At 43.4% G+C, this 18,140-nt stretch overlaps 1 protein-coding gene across 1 annotated transcript in view; it reads left to right on the plus strand.

The window, feature by feature from the left end:
* The window catches only part of FAM189A2 (family with sequence similarity 189 member A2), a 59,356-nt gene that overhangs the window by 29,335 nt on the left and 11,881 nt on the right, over positions 1–18,140 (plus strand). The window contains exons 4-7 of the mRNA XM_021694386.2: positions 7,681–7,791; positions 14,029–14,157; positions 15,957–16,064; positions 16,154–16,287. Of these exons, the coding sequence (XP_021550061.2) occupies positions 7,681–7,791; positions 14,029–14,157; positions 15,957–16,064; positions 16,154–16,287 (482 nt within the window). The remainder of the gene's footprint in view (positions 1–7,680; positions 7,792–14,028; positions 14,158–15,956; positions 16,065–16,153; positions 16,288–18,140) is intronic.

Genomic DNA, 18,140 nt, shown 5'->3' on the forward strand with positions numbered 1-18,140 from the left:
CACACACACACACACACACACACACACACACACACACACACCCACACACACACACACACACACACACACACACACACACACACACACACACACACACACACACACACACACACACAGATTCACTAATCCCATTCCTAAGTCTCCACCCTCATGACCTAATCTCCCCACAGAGGCACCACCTCCCGACGCCAATATCTTGGAGTTAGGCTCTCAACAAATGTATTTTGGGGAGACACAGACATTAAGGCCACAGCACTAAGTTTTATTCCCTTGATGAGCGTCCTCTGATTTGTTCATCCATTCTCCTATTCTTGGACATTTGGGTTGTTTCCAGTTTGGGGCTATTATGAACCAGTGCTCTGACATGCCTGGGTGTGTCTTTTTGGGGACATATGCATTAATTTGTCTTGCACATATGCCTAGAAGTGAATTGCTGAGTCACAGGGGCGGTATATGTTGAATTTTGTTAGAAAGAGTAAGTGCCATTCTTCTTCAGAGTGGTTGTACCAATTTCTAACTGCTTCTTAGACCCTCAGCCAGTCCTGATTTTAGACTCACTTTCACCACGATTGCCCACTTCTGAACATTTGGAGAGTCTGAGCAGAGGATCCTGTGGTTTTGGCTTCCCTCACTGCTATCATAGGAGTCTCTTCTCAGCACCCCTGCGTCCAGTTCACACTGGCCCATTGACTTTCCAGCTTTTAAAATTTTGATGCCGTTTTCCTGTCCTTATGGATTTCTCTATTTAAAACTTTTCCTTTGCTGCGGTTGTAATGGGTTTTTAGGAATTGGTAGCACTAAATGCTTATGTTCACTCCACCATATTAAACCTCTCATTTTTAACCACGCTACCTTCACATGATCTCTGGAACTATTTGTTTATTTAAACATGCCTGAGCGAGTTTCAGTTGCGTCTTGAGTTTGGAGCAGTAGGGAAGAAGCAGCAAAATACAAGTCCTTAGACAGTAGGGAAAGGTCAACCTATTTAGGGAATGAAATCTTGTACCAAAAAAGATAGTCAACAATACCAAGCTGTGAGAGGCATAATTATTTAATGATATTATGTGATGGGGATTATGAAAAATTTTTAGCAGGTAGAAACGGGCAAATTGAAGGTGATGTTCCTTCTTGGTGGCCTCAGGTTCCCGAAACATTCTTTTGTTAGGTCATTTAATTGAGACCTGGAAAGAACTGGGGGCACAATTGCAAGAGATCAGAGTGGAGGTGAATTCCATTATGAAAAACATAATGCCTTTGCATCAAGCTACTTGGTATATACGTATCATAAAATACTCCCGGCTCAAGTTCGTAACAGTAAAACCAAAAGCATAAAAGGTGTCACTCACGTTGCCTGTCCCTGGGAGAAGTCCAGCTCTTTGGATCTTGGATTTTGTACCTTACCCTTAAAAGCCCCAGAGTGCCAGTTACAGAGGGCAAGCCCTTCACTTTTTGGGTCCCACTGTCTTTCATGTCTAAAATCCAAGTTCTAGAAAGACATTTCTGAATTGACTCTGGGCTTTTCCGTTTCTTGATGGTAAATCCCAGTGATGAGTTGGTCTCGGTAGAATTCCAGAACTGTATGTAATCCCTGGTGTTCCCTTCGCTGGGCAGGTGGTGATGACTGTGAGTTGAGAACAATAGGAACGAAGCTGAAAGATCAGGAAAAAATTAGGTCAAATATGAGGAAGAAATTTATAGAGACAATGTATCAGTCAAGGTCCTGGCGGGGCACAGATAACGAGAAAATTATATCTTGAGAAGAGGTTAATAAAGGGCTTGTTCACAAAGGAATGCGCAAGGTGTAGGGAACAGTGAAGTGAGGACTGTCCCTAGGCCTGACCGGAATCTGGAATTCGGGGTCAGGTACAGAGGACTCCTTGAAAGAAACTGTGGCTTTCTATTAAGGGACACAGCCAGCCTGAGGCTACAGAGAAGGAACCTATAGAAGGAACCTATAGCCCAAACTCACTCTCCTCCCTTCCTCCAATCTTCTGCCAGGGCTCCCCAGTGGCTGAACTTCCTTAAGACAAGAGGGCAAAGGGGCCCCATGGATACAGTCTTCGTAGGCCAGCCTCCTTGGGAAGAGCGCAGGAGAGAAGATCAGGAGATCTCTTGCACACAAGTGTCAATGGTCAGCATGGAGTGAGTTCCCGTAGGAACTTACCTGCAGGCCGCAGGAAGAATTCTTTTTAGAGAAGTTTTGGAAACAGTATACCTGCAGATTATTCTTACAATTAGAGTACCTCTTCCAGCTGCCATTAACTCAGGCACACAGTGTTAAGAACAAAATGGTGAAATTCATTTTGTGAAATTCATTTTGTAGTAACAAGCTGCTCCCCCGAGGAGGAAGTGCCTATTATTATTAATAATAAAACCGATTGCATAGTATTTTGCAGCATGCAAAGGACTTTTATGTATGTCATTTTGTGTGAATCTCTCATTATTCTTGTGAGGTGGCTAGGAATATAGACCTGTTTGATGAGAAAAGTGAGTCTCACCGAGGTTGCTTAAAATATCACAGCAAACGAGGGAGAAAGCCTGATTTTGAACCAGGTGTCTTGATTCCAAATTCAAGTGGTTGCCAGAAAGAGAAATTCAGATCACCTGCAATGATTTTTTTAAAGGCAAGAATGATGACAATATAAAAAATGTAAGAAATTCTTCCCCTTTGCTGATAGAGCTGAGTGGACTTTGTGACCATCATGTTCCTCCTTAGTAGCTGATGTTTTACTGCCTTCTGTTTGGGAGGACACCCCCTGGTGATGAGTGGGATGGAAATTTGGGTCTTGGAAGTTACACGATTTTAACTAGGTTAAAGCCAGAGAGGTCTATCCTGAAAGTCCCTGTAAATCCTAAGTGGGTCCCTTATAACTCCAATTTTGTACACCATTGAACCTGATCCAGCCTCTGAAGGAGACATGGTTGGTATCTTAATAGCTCCCATGTCTGATACATGCTGCCGTTGTCTACACTAGAATAATTCAAATGACCAAATAGCCGATAAGCTTGGCCAGAGTTTTAATGATAGTAATAAAAAAGCCACACGAAGGAATAAGTTTGGGGGACAGTCCATGGTGATTTTGTACACCGCCTATGTGCCTTGGCTGTGTCCTCATTCTGGGGTTGGCGTTCTGGTGATTTGACTTTGACTTCTCATTGGCAGCCCATCCAGTGCGGGAGAGAAGCTAAGCCTACCAGGCAGTTAACCTCTGGAGCATTCTCTAAGATTGTTTGTTATTCTGACATTCAAGAAATAGCCCCATTCATTGTATGACCTCACACTCCTGTCTTGGCAGATGGATTCAGAATTGTCTTTCTTACTTTATTTTTAATATAGTAAATATAATTTTATAAATCCCTGATCAAAAGTGTTCAGTTAGCTAAGTTTTGAGAGTTGGATATACCAACGTAGCCAACATCCCAAACAAGATATGGAACATTGCTATCATTTCAGAAAATTCTCTTCTTTCTTCCCAGTCAATCCCTTCCCCCCACCAAATAGGCACCACTCTTCTGATTTCTATCACCATGATTATTTTTATCTATTCTTGAACTTCATGTAAGTGAAATCATATAATATCTGGCTTACTTCACTCAACGTCTTTGAACTTCTTTGTGTTGTTGTGTATCAGTAGTGTGTTCCTTTTTATTGCCGGAAGTATTCCATTGTTTGAAAATACCACAAATTTTTTTAAAAGATTTTATTCATTTATTTGACAAAGAGAGATAGAGCGAGAGAGGGAACACAAGCAGGGAGAGTGGGAGAGGGAGAAGCAGGCTTCCCACCGAGCAGGGAGCCCGATGTGGGGCTCGATCCCAGGACCCTGGGACCATGACTTAAGCCGAAGGCAGACACTTGATGACTGAGCCACCCTGGCGCCCTGAAAATACCACAGTTTGTTTACTTATTCTCCTGCTGTTGGATATTTTGAGTTATTTTCATTTTTGGTCTAGTATGCCTAAAACTGCTATAAACATTTCTCTGTAAGTCTTTTTGTGGGTAACTGCGCTTATTTCTCTGGGTCTATTCCTAGGAGTGGAATAGCAGGTCTTAAGGTAGGCGTATATTCAGATTTTTTTTTTGCAGTTTTTAAATACACGTTTTACTGTAGAATAATTTTAGATTTACGGAAGTATTTCAAAGATAATAAAGAGAGGTTCTGTATATGCCATACTATTTCCCCATCATTGACATCTTAATATAGTACATAGTACATTTGTCACAACTAACGAACCAATATTGATACATTATTTTCAACTAAAATCCATACTTTTCAGATTCTCTTAGTTTATATCTAATGTTCTTTTTTTGTCCATTATTCCAGCCTAAGAGACCACATTACGTTTGCTTCTCATGTCTCCTTAGGCTCCACTTGGCTGTGACAGTTTTTCAGATTTCCCTTGTTTTTGAGGACCTTGACCATTTTGAGGAGTACTTGTCAGGTACTTTGCAGCATGGACCTCAGTTGGGATTGTCTGATGTTTTTCTTATGATTAGACTGAGGTTATTATCAGTTTGGTAGAGGAAGAACACGGAGGTAAAATGCCATTTTCATCACATCATATCAAGGGTACACGCTGTCCACATGACTTAGCAGCGATATTAACCTTGGTCCTCTGGTTGATGTCAAGTTCGTCAAGTTTCTCCACCAGAAGATTACTCCCCCTCTTTTTTCTATACTGTATTCTTTGGAAGGAACTCACCTGGTACAACCCATACTTAAGGAGTAGGGAGTCAAGGGTGGAGTATCTCCATAAATTACAGTTGACCTTTGAACAACAGGGATTTGAACTGCATGGGTCCATTTAAATGCAGATCTTTTCTTTTTTCTATTCTTTTTTTAGATTTATTTATTTGAGAGAGAGAGAGAGAGAGAGAGAGAGAGGGCACACAGAGGGAGAGGGAGAAGTAGACTCCCCACTCAGCAGGGAGCCAGATGTTGGGCTCCATCCCAGGATTCTGGGATCATGACCCAAGCCGAAGGCAGACGCTCAACCGACTGAGCCACCCAGGCGCCCCAGATTTTGTTTCTAATAAATATAGTACAGTATTATAAATATATTTTCTCTTCCTTATGATTTTCTTAGTAACATGTTCTTTTCTCTAGCTTACTTTGTTGTAAGAATGCAGTATATAATACATATAACATGCAAAATATGTGTTAATCGACTGTTATCGGCAAGGCTTCTGGTCAATAATAGACTATTAATAGTTAAGTTTATAGGCAGTCAGAAGTCATACTCTGATTTTGCACTGCATGCCGGGGTTGGGGGTTGGCACCCCTTAGCCCTGCATTGTACAAGAGTCAATGGTATTTGGAATTCTTTGGCATGGAAGATTTATATTTAGTTTTTAAGAAGTGGCAGAACCATTTTATACTCAGACAAGCAATGCGGGAGAGTCTGTGTGCTCCTGATCCTCACCAACACTTGATGTTGTCATTCTTCCTAATTTTAACCATTCTAGTTGATGTGAAGTGGTATCTCACTGTGGTTTTAATTTGCATTCGTGATGACTAATGATTTTGAGTAACTTTTCATGGGCTTATTGGCCATTCCTATATCTTCCTTTGTGAAATATCTTGTTCAAGTCTTTTGCCTGATTTTTTTGTGTTGTCTGGTTTTTTGTTTTTTTTTTTTAATTGAATTGAGGAGTTATTTCTATATCCTGGATAAAGGTTCTTTGTTTAATATATGCGTGAAAGATTTTCTCCCAGTCTGTGGCTTGCCTATTGGTTTTCTTTCTTTCTTTTTTTTTAAAGATTTTATTTATTTATTTGAGAGAGAGAATGAGATAGAGAGCATGAGAGGGGGTAGGGTCAGAGGGAGAAGCAGACTCCCTGCCGAGCAGGGAGCCCGATGCGGGACTCGATCCCGGGACTCCAGGATCATGACCTGAGCCGAAGGCAGTCGCTCAACCAACTGAGCCACCCAGGTGCCCACCTATTGGTTTTCTTAACAGTGTCATTTAATGAGTTGGATTGAAGATTTTAATAAAGAGATTTGGGGACCAGTGCTGGAAGTAATGAACCCTCACTCATTCTATATCTGATACTGCTAATTTTTAGTTACGGAGATTTATTATTTATTTTTACAAGATTTTATTTATTTGAGAGACAGAGAGAGAGCAGCGGAGGAGCAGAGGGAGAGGGAGAAGCAGACTCTGTGCTGAGCACAGAGCCCTGCGTGGGGCTTGATCTCAAGACCCTGAGATCATGACCTGAGCTGAAACCAAGAGTTGCGCTCAACCAGCTGAGCCAACCACGGGGGCCCCAAAGTTACGAAGGTTTATGATGTGCTGGTGGGCATAAGGATTATAACCACACTTTCTTTTCAAGGCATCTGGTATTGCATGAAAAGATACTTTTCAAAGGGAAGTTAGACTTCCCCATAGTAATAACAATTGTGTTGCTGGGTGTGAAGATTCCGGATGTATTAGGTCTCTTGGAGTAGCTGCTGCCAGTCCATAGGCACAGCCCAGGTAAGAAGATCATGTTCTGTCCGTGGCCAGCTTTGCATCCTCATTTGGCCAACTTTGCGTCCTCATTTTCCAAAGCTCTGACATGATAATGACTGACAGAGTGCTCAAGGGGGCTGTGCTCTCTGCTGATCCAGTTAAGCCCTACAGACACTGACGAATCAGGAGAAACAGTAACACAGCAGCTTCGGCCAGCATTTCCCCCAAGATTTGATGACAGAGGACATAGTCCTTTTACAGATTAACAAAACAGGGAGAGAAGCGAGGCCCGACTACTCCTGGAGAGGCAGAAAGAATTCCTCTTAGGGAGAGGGGCATCATGTGATATTAAATATTGACTCATTACATGGGTTTAGGGGAGACGTTTTCAAGCTTCTTGAAATACCAGCAACAAAAAACAAACTTTCCAAACTAGAGTTCATATGCGAACTCACGCACCAGCCCAACTCTGGCATTTGCTACCCGAACTGATGCTTGGTTCTAACGCTGATCATCATTAGCTCCAATCTTTTATATTTGCGATAAGATTTGATTTTGATAATAAATATAGTTCTCAGGTTGAAAAGCTGTAGTAGTCCCTCATTGGTACTAAGTAAAATCTGGCTTTTTGGTTGATTTCTATTAATTCTGAATTATTTAGTGTAACATTTGGAACATTTAGCTTTGGAGAAAAATATATAGAAGATCACTGTGGACTTATTCTTTAATACCTACACTGTTTGGAACTGAGAAAAGACTTAGCTTTGTTTTTACTTGTACACTGTCACTTCTGTCGAGTAAGGACTCTGAGTGCTCTGATTTTCCTGGGTTCCACTCACATGCTAGAATTCTCCATTTGTCTACTTACCATTGATCCTGCAAAACTCAGAAAAAAATAGCAACGGCTCAAGGAGGAACTGGCCAGGGCTTCAGATCAGCGCTGAGGGAGTCAGAACTTCCTTAGATGCAAAGAGAGAAAAAAAATTAGGGACTTGAAATTATTGAGAAGACTTGAGAGTCCGTGGTCTTCCTCAACAGAGTTTAAAAATTCTACAACGTGAACAAAAGGTTGGTACATTGAAAACATGGTTTGGACTTTTTTTAAAAAAAAAAAACCTGTGCCCTCTAGGAAGAGAACATGAATTTTTTTTTTCTTTTTACTCAGACAAAACTCTGATTTTAGCTATTGTCTTTTCTAATGGCCTCTTTTCCTGCCACTTCAGGTGAATCTCTTTGTGCTGCTTTCTGTGGTGTGTGTCCTCTTAAATCTAGCTGGATTTATCCTCGGCTGCCAGGGGGCCCAGTTTGTGTCCAGCGTGCCCAGGTGTGATCTGGTAAGTTGTCCTAAACCATCGCTGCGCGCCTGCGCGGACCCTGGCTTTCCCGGGGGGGAGGGGGGGGGATAGGGTGCGCGCAGTGTGCGCCCGGCAAGCTCCTTCGAGTGAAGCCCGCCCTTTGTTTCGTTTTCCCACGTCCCCTGCCCGATTTCAGGTATTTCTTTTCCAAAGCAGGGACCAGCTAGGAGAGCCCCAGAAGCACAGTAAGATAGCGCGTCGTTAGTTAGGGAATGGATCGGTCAGGTGTCCACAAGCAATATCGGTCTGCTCTCATCCGAAGAGGGAAAACGGAGATGATCAGAATACAGGTCAGCAGTCCTTTCTCCAAAATCTCTGGAGGCTGGCTGTGTTTCAGCATTCAGAGTTTCCCCGATTTTGAGAAGAGAAACCTGATGCATACGTTACTTACACTGTAGCAAGCACCCCACTGGACTCTGGGGCAGCAGGTTGTAATCACAACGTCTGGTTTTCGGGGCTTTTTGAATTTCGGAATTGTGGTTAAGAGGTTATGGACCTGCACAATCTCCGAATATTTTCTTTTAATTTTTTGACTGGTAAAATGCATGTGGTAGCTTAAAATGTGCCATCTTCATTTTTAAGCGTTAAATTTAGTAGTTGAAGGACATTCACATTGTTGTGCAACCGATCTCCAGAACATTTTTCTTGTTGCAAAACTGAAACTCTATCCATATTAAACAGCTCCCCCACCTTCCTGGCTGTGATAAAGCCCGGGCCTTCCGCGTTAGGAAGACTCCTCAGGGACTCACCACAAACCCATTGCTCTTTCTAACACTGCTTTACAAGTTTTCTGATTTTGTCACCCCATTGGTTATTAGCCGTACGTTACGGGATCCCAGGCTTTTTTGGTTTTTAAGGCCCCCTGCAGTTTGCCCTCATCCTGCCCGCTCCCAGAGGCAGCTCACCCTGTCATTGCTCCAAAGCTTGCCTGGCATTGCGCTACTTTCATACTTTTAACAACACCTTCTCTCCCCCCCCCCCAAATTCACTATCCCTCAGTCCTTGTTCCTCCAAATGATATCAGTCCTTTACAGACCCATTCAAAGATTACCTCCTTCAGGAAACAATCCGTGAACCCCCAGGAAAGATAATCTTCTAAAATGTCCTGTATGTACCTCTCTCAGGCATTTATCCTTTTCGTTTTTTGGACTAGAGACAGTCATACACCTGTCTTCTCTGTTCTTCTGAGCTGGGATCTCCCCAAGGGCAATGTCAGCTTCTCTATTAATTTGGGAGTTCCCAATGGTCCCCCTGCACTGCCTCCCACTCCTTCACATACAGAGTTCCCGGGCGGGGGGGGAAGTTGAACCAAGCTTGGTTTTCCAATTACTAATCACACAGCAAATTAGAAGGGGCGAAGAGACCAGACACGGGCTGAAAGTGGTAAGTCCCAGTATCTGGAAAGACAGTTTGGCGAAATTGTAGCATCTCTTATGTCAAGACACTGCTTAGAGGCTGCGGAGAGGAGAAAGGAAAGTCAGACCACGTTCCTGACCTAGAAGTTTATCACATGCAAGAGGAACAGGATAAACACGGCAAATGCTTGAGTGGTGTTTGTGGAGGGAATGAATACGTGCCCAGCTACAGGTAGATCCACTGGGTTTGGCCGTCAGAGTGAGACACAGCGCCTGGGGCATGCAGAGAAAGAAGGGCTTGTATCCGGGGGAAGATAAGGAATATAGGTATTTGAGATGGACCTTGAATGATGAATAGATAAGGAGAGTGGGTAGAGCCTGAGAGAGGAGAGTACTCAGAGGGCAGTGGTGGGAAATGAGCCTTGGTAGCTCTTGGAAAAGCAGAAGCCAGATTGCAAGGGGTCAAGGGTATAGTTAATGGACTTTTCTGGGAAATTCTGTGGTTCTCTACCCTGGGTGCCCATTAGACTCACCTGGGGGAACTTTGTAAAGAATCCCCTAACTGGGGCCACATTCCCAAAGATTCTCAGTTGGCCTGGTGGGGGGTGGGTCTAGGCATCTGTATCTTTTTATATTTTAAGTGTATTTTTAATTAAACCTTTTTTCCCCACCACAAAACCAATTCTGTGATTGTATCTGATTATAAAGCTGTAAAAATTTGGGCAAGTCATAAAAGTATAGGACAGAACTTAAAAAAAATCTCACTCTTCTGGGTAAGCACTGTTAACCGTTTGGCAGATTTTTGGGGCACCTCTTTATATGCATAAAAACACACGATTTCCATCAGTGGGACCGTATCATAATTGTTGTTTTTCATTAGGGAGGCTATTTGACCAATAAAATCTTTTTGGGGGAGGGGACACTCTTCCTCATTCCCTCTCCACCATGCTAGTCACCCCAAATCCCTGCTAACAAGCCGGGGGTCTCCCTCCATGTGTTCAGATTATCTCACATAAATATGTAGGGGGTGGACCTCATCGTGATTTATTTTCCAAAAATGGGATGTATTTATCCACTCCCCTACATACTGTGTTTCTCACTTACAGATCTAACATTCGCCTTTGTTTCGAACAGGTTAGTTCTCTATTGCCTTGTGGTCTGTGGTGGTTTGGGTTTTGGCTGATAAAAACAATGTAGCCACGCATACCATCCTGCACATCCCCCTGGCCAATTTGATTTTTGCCAGTCGGAGCAAGCTCCCAGGTCGGACATCGTTCCTGGTGGGGAAGCTGTTGTTTTTCTTCTGTTTGTCTCATTTTTTAAAAAAAATTCCACATTCAACCCTTTGGTGACTCTATCCATTTTTTTAAATGGAGGTAAAATTTACAGTGAAATGCACAGACCTGAAGTGTGCAGTTCCTTGAGTTTTGACCAATGTATACATTCATCTTGACAAATGAACACACTCATGTATACACCCCAAACAAGATCTAGAACATTAGTTTTGTCTGTTCTTGCATTTCACCCAAATGGAGTCATAGGGTATGTACCTTTTTGTCTCTGTCTTATTTTGCTCAGCACAACAATTTTGAGATTCATCCATGATTTTGTGTTGTGTCAGTTGCTCTTTTTTTGCACGTCAGGATTACATTGTATAAAAATATCACATTTTGTTTAATCCAGTCCCCTGTTGATGGACATTTCCATTGTTTCCAGTTTGGGGGTATTATTAACAGAGCTCTTGTAAACATTTTTGTAAAGTTGTGGTTTTTCTTGTGGGCCCCTTCTCATTTCTCTTGAGTAAATAAAGAGGTGTGGGATTGCTCAGTCACATGGTAAAAGTAGGTCTGTGTAACTTTATAAGAAACTGCTAAACAGTTTCCCAAAGTGGCTGGGGAATAAGTATTTCCAATTTAAAATATATGGCCGGTTCCTTTATTAAAAGGTTCAACTTACTTTTCTACCAGTGACCCTTTGCCAACTGCAAGCGTTTCTCTCTAGTGTTCGTCAGTCTGATGGGGCTGGTGTGAGAGCTCCTTGTTATGTTAGCTTGCAGTTCCCTCATTGCAAGAGAAGGTGTCCTCCTTTTTTGAAAGCTTCGTAGAAGATGCTAATGAGCAGCCAGTGTTGAGAACTGTAATCCTGGTGATGAGGAAAGGGCGAGGAGGGCCTGGTGGTGTCAGGGAATAGTATCAGGGTGGAAGGGTGGATGGTTTTCATGTAGGGGCTTGAACGAGGTTGTTTGTGGATGGTTAAGAGATCGAAGAGAAGTTGGAATAACTTTGCAGAAATATTGGGGCAGAGCCGGGATTAAGAAGGGAGGTGAAGGGTCAGGAACAGAAAGAACAAGAAATCCAAAATGCGCCATTGCCTGGTACCATTTTGTACAGAGCCTCAGGGCTCCCGTGTCAGCTGGGCACAGCCACTGATATTCATTTTTATTTGGATAATGATTAAACTTTCCAAAAGCCTTGTGTAAAGAGATTAACCTTCACCCATCTGGAAAATTGTTGCATCTGGATCAGTTCAGCCTGGAAGTTCCAGATAGCTGAGGTTTCCAGGTACATACAAGTCTGGTTGTGTGTAAATAATGCCGCTGTGTGTGTGTGTGGCCCACACAGGCCTTTTTCTCTCTTAACTGAACGTCTTTTACCAAGAATGGACTCGAGTGGGAGGGGAGTACTTTGTAAGATGACACTGGATATTACCTGCAGGAGGCAGAATCCTTAGGTAAGATTTTGAAGCTTATCTAAGTACAAGAAATGGAAACCTGCACTGCATGGTGTTGAGAAAAGTGAGCGTGGTTGGTGTTTGGGAAGAAGAGGGCCTTGGGTACATGAGCAGAATGGAGCAACTTGATGGCTGCTTATTTGTAACTACTAAATAGTACTGTTAGTATTAAATCAGGGGGTTCTCACCTGGACTTCAAAGGAAGAAGCCCATAGGAGTAACACTTACCTGCTGAATTTAGCCCAGGGTAAGGACTATTATTAATTTATGGAAGAGGGGCTAAGAGAAAGCTAGTGATCCCCGAGAGGAAATAAAATACCCAGCCCCCCCCAAGACCCTGCCTAGAGAAATCCTGTCTGAATGGCCACAGTAGTTTTCCCTTAGAAGGCAAAACTCTAGTGTAGATTTTAGCAGCAGGATGTGCCTTCAATAATGTGAGACAGTGGAAGAAAAATTCAGACTCAGACAGTTTTGCTTTTGTGTGTGTCTGGGGGTTGGATTGTGGATCTAGGTGTGGGGACGTTGTTGAGATAACAGTCTCTGTGGGCAAATCAGGAAAAGACAGAAACCAAGTGGAAATGAATGGATAGAGATGGAGTCCATCAAGGTAACTCTAGCTGTTGTAATTCTTTGTATCGGAGGCAGATTTTATATCAAAATCTGGGCATCGGTGTTTGATATAATAATGCACCCTTTAATGTGGTTTAGGGATAGAGAATAAAAAATGTTACAGGATCCATGGAGTTTTGGAAGAGGCAAACTAATCCTTGTGGAAAAAATAAAGTATTTGCCTGTAGGAGGGTGGGGGCAGGGATTGATGGGGAAGGGCATGATGGAATTTTCTCTGGTGATGCTGTGTTCTGTATGTTGATATGGGTTCGGGGTGCACAGGGGTATGCATTGCTTAAAATTCTGCAAATGGTATGCTTAAGATTTGTGTATGTAAATTTTGTGTGTGTGTATGTAAGTTTTACATCCAAAGAAAATATGTAATCTTTAGTGGAAATTTTTCCCTTTGCTTCCTAATCAACTTATGTTATAAGGGAACTGTATTTTCTCTTAATTTGGAAAAATACCATAAATTTGTTACTAGAGAGTAACTAGAGAGTAAGTGTGGTTAGAAGGTAAGAATCTTAATTCAATAAGAAAAAAGACCCTTTTTCTCTCTTAAGTAACTCTAACACCTTAGACGTTCAGTTATTCTTAAAGATTCCTGAAGAATTTTGCAGCCAGTGCGGTCAAAGCTGCCTACTTAACAGGTATGACAAAGGCATGGCTTTCCCTTTTAACCAAAATAGAATAGCCAACTTCAACAACTCAAGTGGCAAAGCGAGTAAGAATGAACCTCTGCTCCCAAATTATGGGTCTTAATTAGCCAAAACCAGGTGTTGCATATTCTCACAACTTGAGTCAAGGGAGACTTCGAAAAGTGGTTGCAAGTTTGCAAAACATTTCACTACAAGAGATTACTCATCACTGATATTATCACTTCAAATCTGTGACCACATTGAAGATGTCAAACTGAGAGATCTCCTTAAGCCTACCTGGTTTAGGGCTACTGTTCACCAAATATACCCTGTGTTTCTCACGGGCACATGGTAGCTTGAACTTCCTTGCCCTCTTGGAGTTAGGTAGGGCTGTAAGATTCACTTTGGCAATGAAGTGTGAGCTAAAGCGATGAGGGTCATTTGCAAGAGGAAGATTTAAGCTAGAATTACGAGATTTAGCAAGTAAAAACACAGGGCACCCAATTAAATCTGAATTTCAAATAAACAGCAAATAGTTTTTTAACTGGGTGTCCCATGTTTTATCCAGCAACCTTACTTTAAGTGCCAACGTGCGTTTTATCATGTGCTCTCCACCTCTCTGGTACAGTGATCATTAATCCTAAAATGGTGTGTGCTTCATCAACCTGGGTTCCTAATGGACTAAGATGAGCAGAAACACCCTGCTGACCTACAGTGGGCATTAGCATATTCAAGAAATAACCTTCTCGTCCACAGCATACCCTAGCCTATCCTGATGGATCCAGATACCACCATGTCTCATTCTGTAGGATTGGTGCTCCAAAGTGTCGCCTGCATATTTATTCTCAATAATGAAATTATGGTTCTGCCTTTCTCCCCTTAAGGTGGACTTAGGCGAAGGAAAGATTTGCTTCTGTTGTGAAGAATTCCAGCCAGCCAAATGCACGGACAAAGAAAATGCCTTGAAACTCTTTCCGGTTCAGTCTTGTAGTGCTGTTCACCTTCTACTTAAGGTACCTTGAGCGGATCCCAACCCCATCAGTAAATACACTACAGAGCCCTCAAAGAAGGCAAAGTTACATGAAATATCCTTACTCTGTTACCTCCCTCAATCTATTGGGCTGCAGATAGGAGCCAACCCTCATCTGACCCAGAGACAGGAGTGACTTCAGGAAGAAGCACAGATGATTGTGTGTCTCTTAAGTAATGAATGGATGGCTTTCTTTGTGTTCAAGAGTTACAAGAGAGCAAAAAATGTAAAGGAGTCTAAATGCATACATATGAGTGTATATATATGTATATACATGTATATCCATCCATACACACGATGTAGCTACACACAGATGATGCAACTTTTAGCAAAACCTTAACTTTTTTTATTTAAAGTAGGCTTTCCACCCACGTGGGTCTTGAACTCACGAGCCTGAGATTAAGAGTTGCATGCTCTACCGACTGAGCCAGCCACGCGCCCCTGCTTTGGGCAAAACCTTTCAACTGCCTGCCCATTTGTCCTTGTTCTGATGCTCCTTTGTTGGTTTCAGTGAGTCCCGTGGGCTGTTGCGTGCTGCCGAGCCAGGACCCAGAGGCTTAGGATAGATAATCGGTTAGAAAATGCAAGGGACATTCATGCACCTTACCTCTTGTTTCATAGGCAGCAACTAGAATGAGTGAGAGATTAAAAATAAATGATACCAGTTGCAGAGAAGTACAGAATTACCCTTTATTAGGGACTTGGATAAAAGTTGAGTCCTGACTCACGGGGGCTCATTAGCCCAGTGAGTGACAAGATCAGTTGGTGAACCGTGAGATTATTAGTTCTTGGATAATTCCTCGCTGAGGGCTTTCTTCAGGTCTTTGTTTTGGGTTTGTTTTTTTGTTTGAAGGAGGAGTCTCTCCACTGCCAGCTCTCTGAGAATGTAAAAGTGGCCTTCTATCTTTGGCTTCTGGATTTCTCGTAGCTGAGTCATCCCCAAACTTTGAGCCAAGACCCCTCTTGGGGAAAGCCTCACTAAGGAGCCAGGACTGTGGCAAAAGAAACTTCTGGAATTGCCCTTACCACTATTTTGAGACGTGGGTTTGGAGAAGAGATGCCCTCTTTATACTCTGGCTGGCCTGCCCCCCCCCACGCTGTCGTAGCTGGGTGCCCAGGGGAGCTCTGCCAGTCTCTCCCAAAATAGAATCAGTGGCCACAGATAAAACAGCAGGCCGTCCCCGGTGGGAGACTGGAATTGCTATCACTGGGGACACCAACTTCAGAAGAGACACTCACTGCTCTTCTGGAAGGAACATTTCCAGACAATGTTCTGATGCTGGCAAAAAGAAAACTTGTAATACCAGGGCTTTCTGGGACAGGAAGCCTCTAAGATAAGTTTTTTAAAATTACGATGCTTATATGACTGCATGAGAGCCATATTAATAACCAGTATTTATTTGGCACTTAGCACGAGCCAGACATCAAAGTCCTTGGCATCTATCTTCCCACGAGAATTGCCTTATTGTGACATCATTATTATTATTTAAAACAGTTTTTCTCTTGCCTTCTGGTCATCAGCTTTTTTTTTTTTTTAAGATTTCATTTATTTATTTGACATAGAGAGAGAGACACACACAGCAAGAGAGGGAACACAAGCAGGGGGAGTGGGAGAGGGAGAAGCAGGCTCCTCGCTGAGCAGGGAGCCCGATGCGGGGCTCAATCCCAGGACCCTGGGATCATGACCTGAGCCGAAGGCAGATGCTTAACCAGTGAGCCACCCAGGAGCCCCTGGTCGTCAGCTTTGACGTGCTCAGTAGTGTTACTGTTTCCTTGTTCTAGAAGGTTCTTTTCGCCCTGTGTGCCTTGAACGCCCTGACCACCACCGTCTGCTTGGCAGCAGCTGCCCTTCGCTACCTCCAGATATTTGCAGCCAGAAGACCCTGCCTCGTAAGTCCATACAAGGTGGCACCATGACTGTGGCCCACGGGGCCTTTGTCATGAAGGCTGTTGACTAACCGAGCTGCTTGTTTCATCAGGACGAATCCCAGATTTCTGCCGAAGAAGTGGAAGAACACGGACGGATCCCAGACCCTGATGACTTCGTGCCGCCAGTGCCCCCCCCCTCCTATTTCGCCACATTTTACTCGTGCACGCCCCGGATGAACCGCAGGTAGCCTTCCTGAGTGCCCCCGCCCCAGCCGTCTGTGAGGTGGCCTTGGTTTGGAAGACTGAAAGGTTTCCAGGACGACCTATAGCATGAGCTTACTTCTCTCCAAAATCTAGACAGATGGTGTTACTTTTCAGGATTTTCTTTTTTTTCTTTTTCTTTCTTTCTTCCTTTTTGAAGTAGGCTCCACGCCCAGTGTGGGGCTTGAACTCAAGACCCTGAGATCAAGCCTCGTACACTGTGCCCACTGAGCCGGCTAGGCGCCCCTTTTCAGGATTTTCTATCCCCCTTCCCCACCCTGCTGTTTTGTCTGATAAATGGCTGAAACCAAAGAAAAGTCCCACCTTGAACTAAGGATATACTTTTTCCATTTCAATTAGCTTCCCAGGAAAACTGACACCCAGTGAGACAGTCGCTGTCATGTGACTTGATTGAGAGCTGCGGTTGCCCAGGAAACACGCTCAGGCCAAATCGATGTTCATTATAACACCATCAGCGGGGCCCCAAATCATGACATTCTTCCAAGCCATTAAAAAGAGATTAATTATTCATGACTTCTCCCTGGTCTAGAAAAAATAGACACCACGCTGGTTTCCTTTTTCAAATTCTAGCTCAGAATTTATCATTTGTTTCTTAAATCTCAGAAATGACTATCCGCAGAAGGAAATGATGCATGCATTCGTCTGGTTGTTATGGACTTCTAGAATTGTACCTCTCTAAAGAATGACTTCGTTTATTTATTCGACAAACATTTAATCAGTCCTCTGCTGCTTACTAGTCACCCCCCATCCCCCCACCCCCCCCCAGGTTGGTGACATTTCAGATGACTTAGACCCGCCTCGTTCCCCTCTCAAGGAGCTCGCAGTCTGGGTCATTACAGCTGAGTGTTGCAAGGATCATAATAATTGTCAAAAGAGAGATTTTGAGTGCACCGAGGAGGACCACCTAACCCAGGATGGTGAATGGGCTGCAGAGAGCTTTGAAGGAAGAGTCAGCCAGTCAGGGTTGGCTTCGTGGGTGAAGTGATCTTAAGCCAAATTTCAAGGATCAGCAAACCATATTTAAGCTTCCAAAAGAAAATCTCTGAATTCTGTAAGAAAGACTCGTGTCTTTAGCTTGAGATTCAGAGAGCCAGGAATTTCAACTTTTAATCCCCAAGGTATACAAGGAGAGTTGTCAGACAAATGTGGTGGCAGCCTTGGGGTTTTTGGAAATCCGCTTGCTAATGCTCAGGACGGCCACGTGTGGCTTTGAAGCAGGTCACCGGTGGGAGCTACCGCCCAGACACTGTTAACGTTCTTCTCCATGGGTAACCTCCCGACCTGTTGCTCAGAGTCATTCTTTGTGCACCAAAGGACACCTTTGCTCATACCTTAGCCCAGTCTCAGGCTGTGTGCAGGGGGACGTGTTGGAAGGCAGTAAAAAAAAAAAAAAAAAAAAGCCTGTTATTTCGTGGTTGGAAAGAGAAATGCCATCTTCGAGAAGAATTAAGTGGCTCTCTGAGATTGTAGGTGAGCCCTTGGTTGACCTGAGAGGAGGCAACAGACAGATTTGATTTCCTGCAGTGGCAGAAAGGGAAAGTGACTCATGCGGGTTAGGAGTCTCACTGTCCTGTAGACCGCCCCTCCCCCACCTGCCCTTCTCTCTTCCATTTCTCTTTTCGGTGCCGCCATAGTAATGCTTATCAGTGTGGGTATTTCCACTCTTTGGGATGTGGGTGCCTCCCTGGATTCGCCCCTCTGAGTCCTGAGACTGCCCCTCACCAAATCCAGACAAGCTTCTCACCAAGGGCTTTATCATTCCGAACTTTCCGGAAGGAACATGGGGAAGGGTGTTAAAGTAATACATCCTTGTGG

Source organism: Neomonachus schauinslandi, chromosome 13, assembly GCF_002201575.2.
Source record: "Neomonachus schauinslandi chromosome 13, ASM220157v2, whole genome shotgun sequence".
Taxonomy (NCBI): domain Eukaryota; kingdom Metazoa; phylum Chordata; class Mammalia; order Carnivora; family Phocidae; genus Neomonachus; species Neomonachus schauinslandi.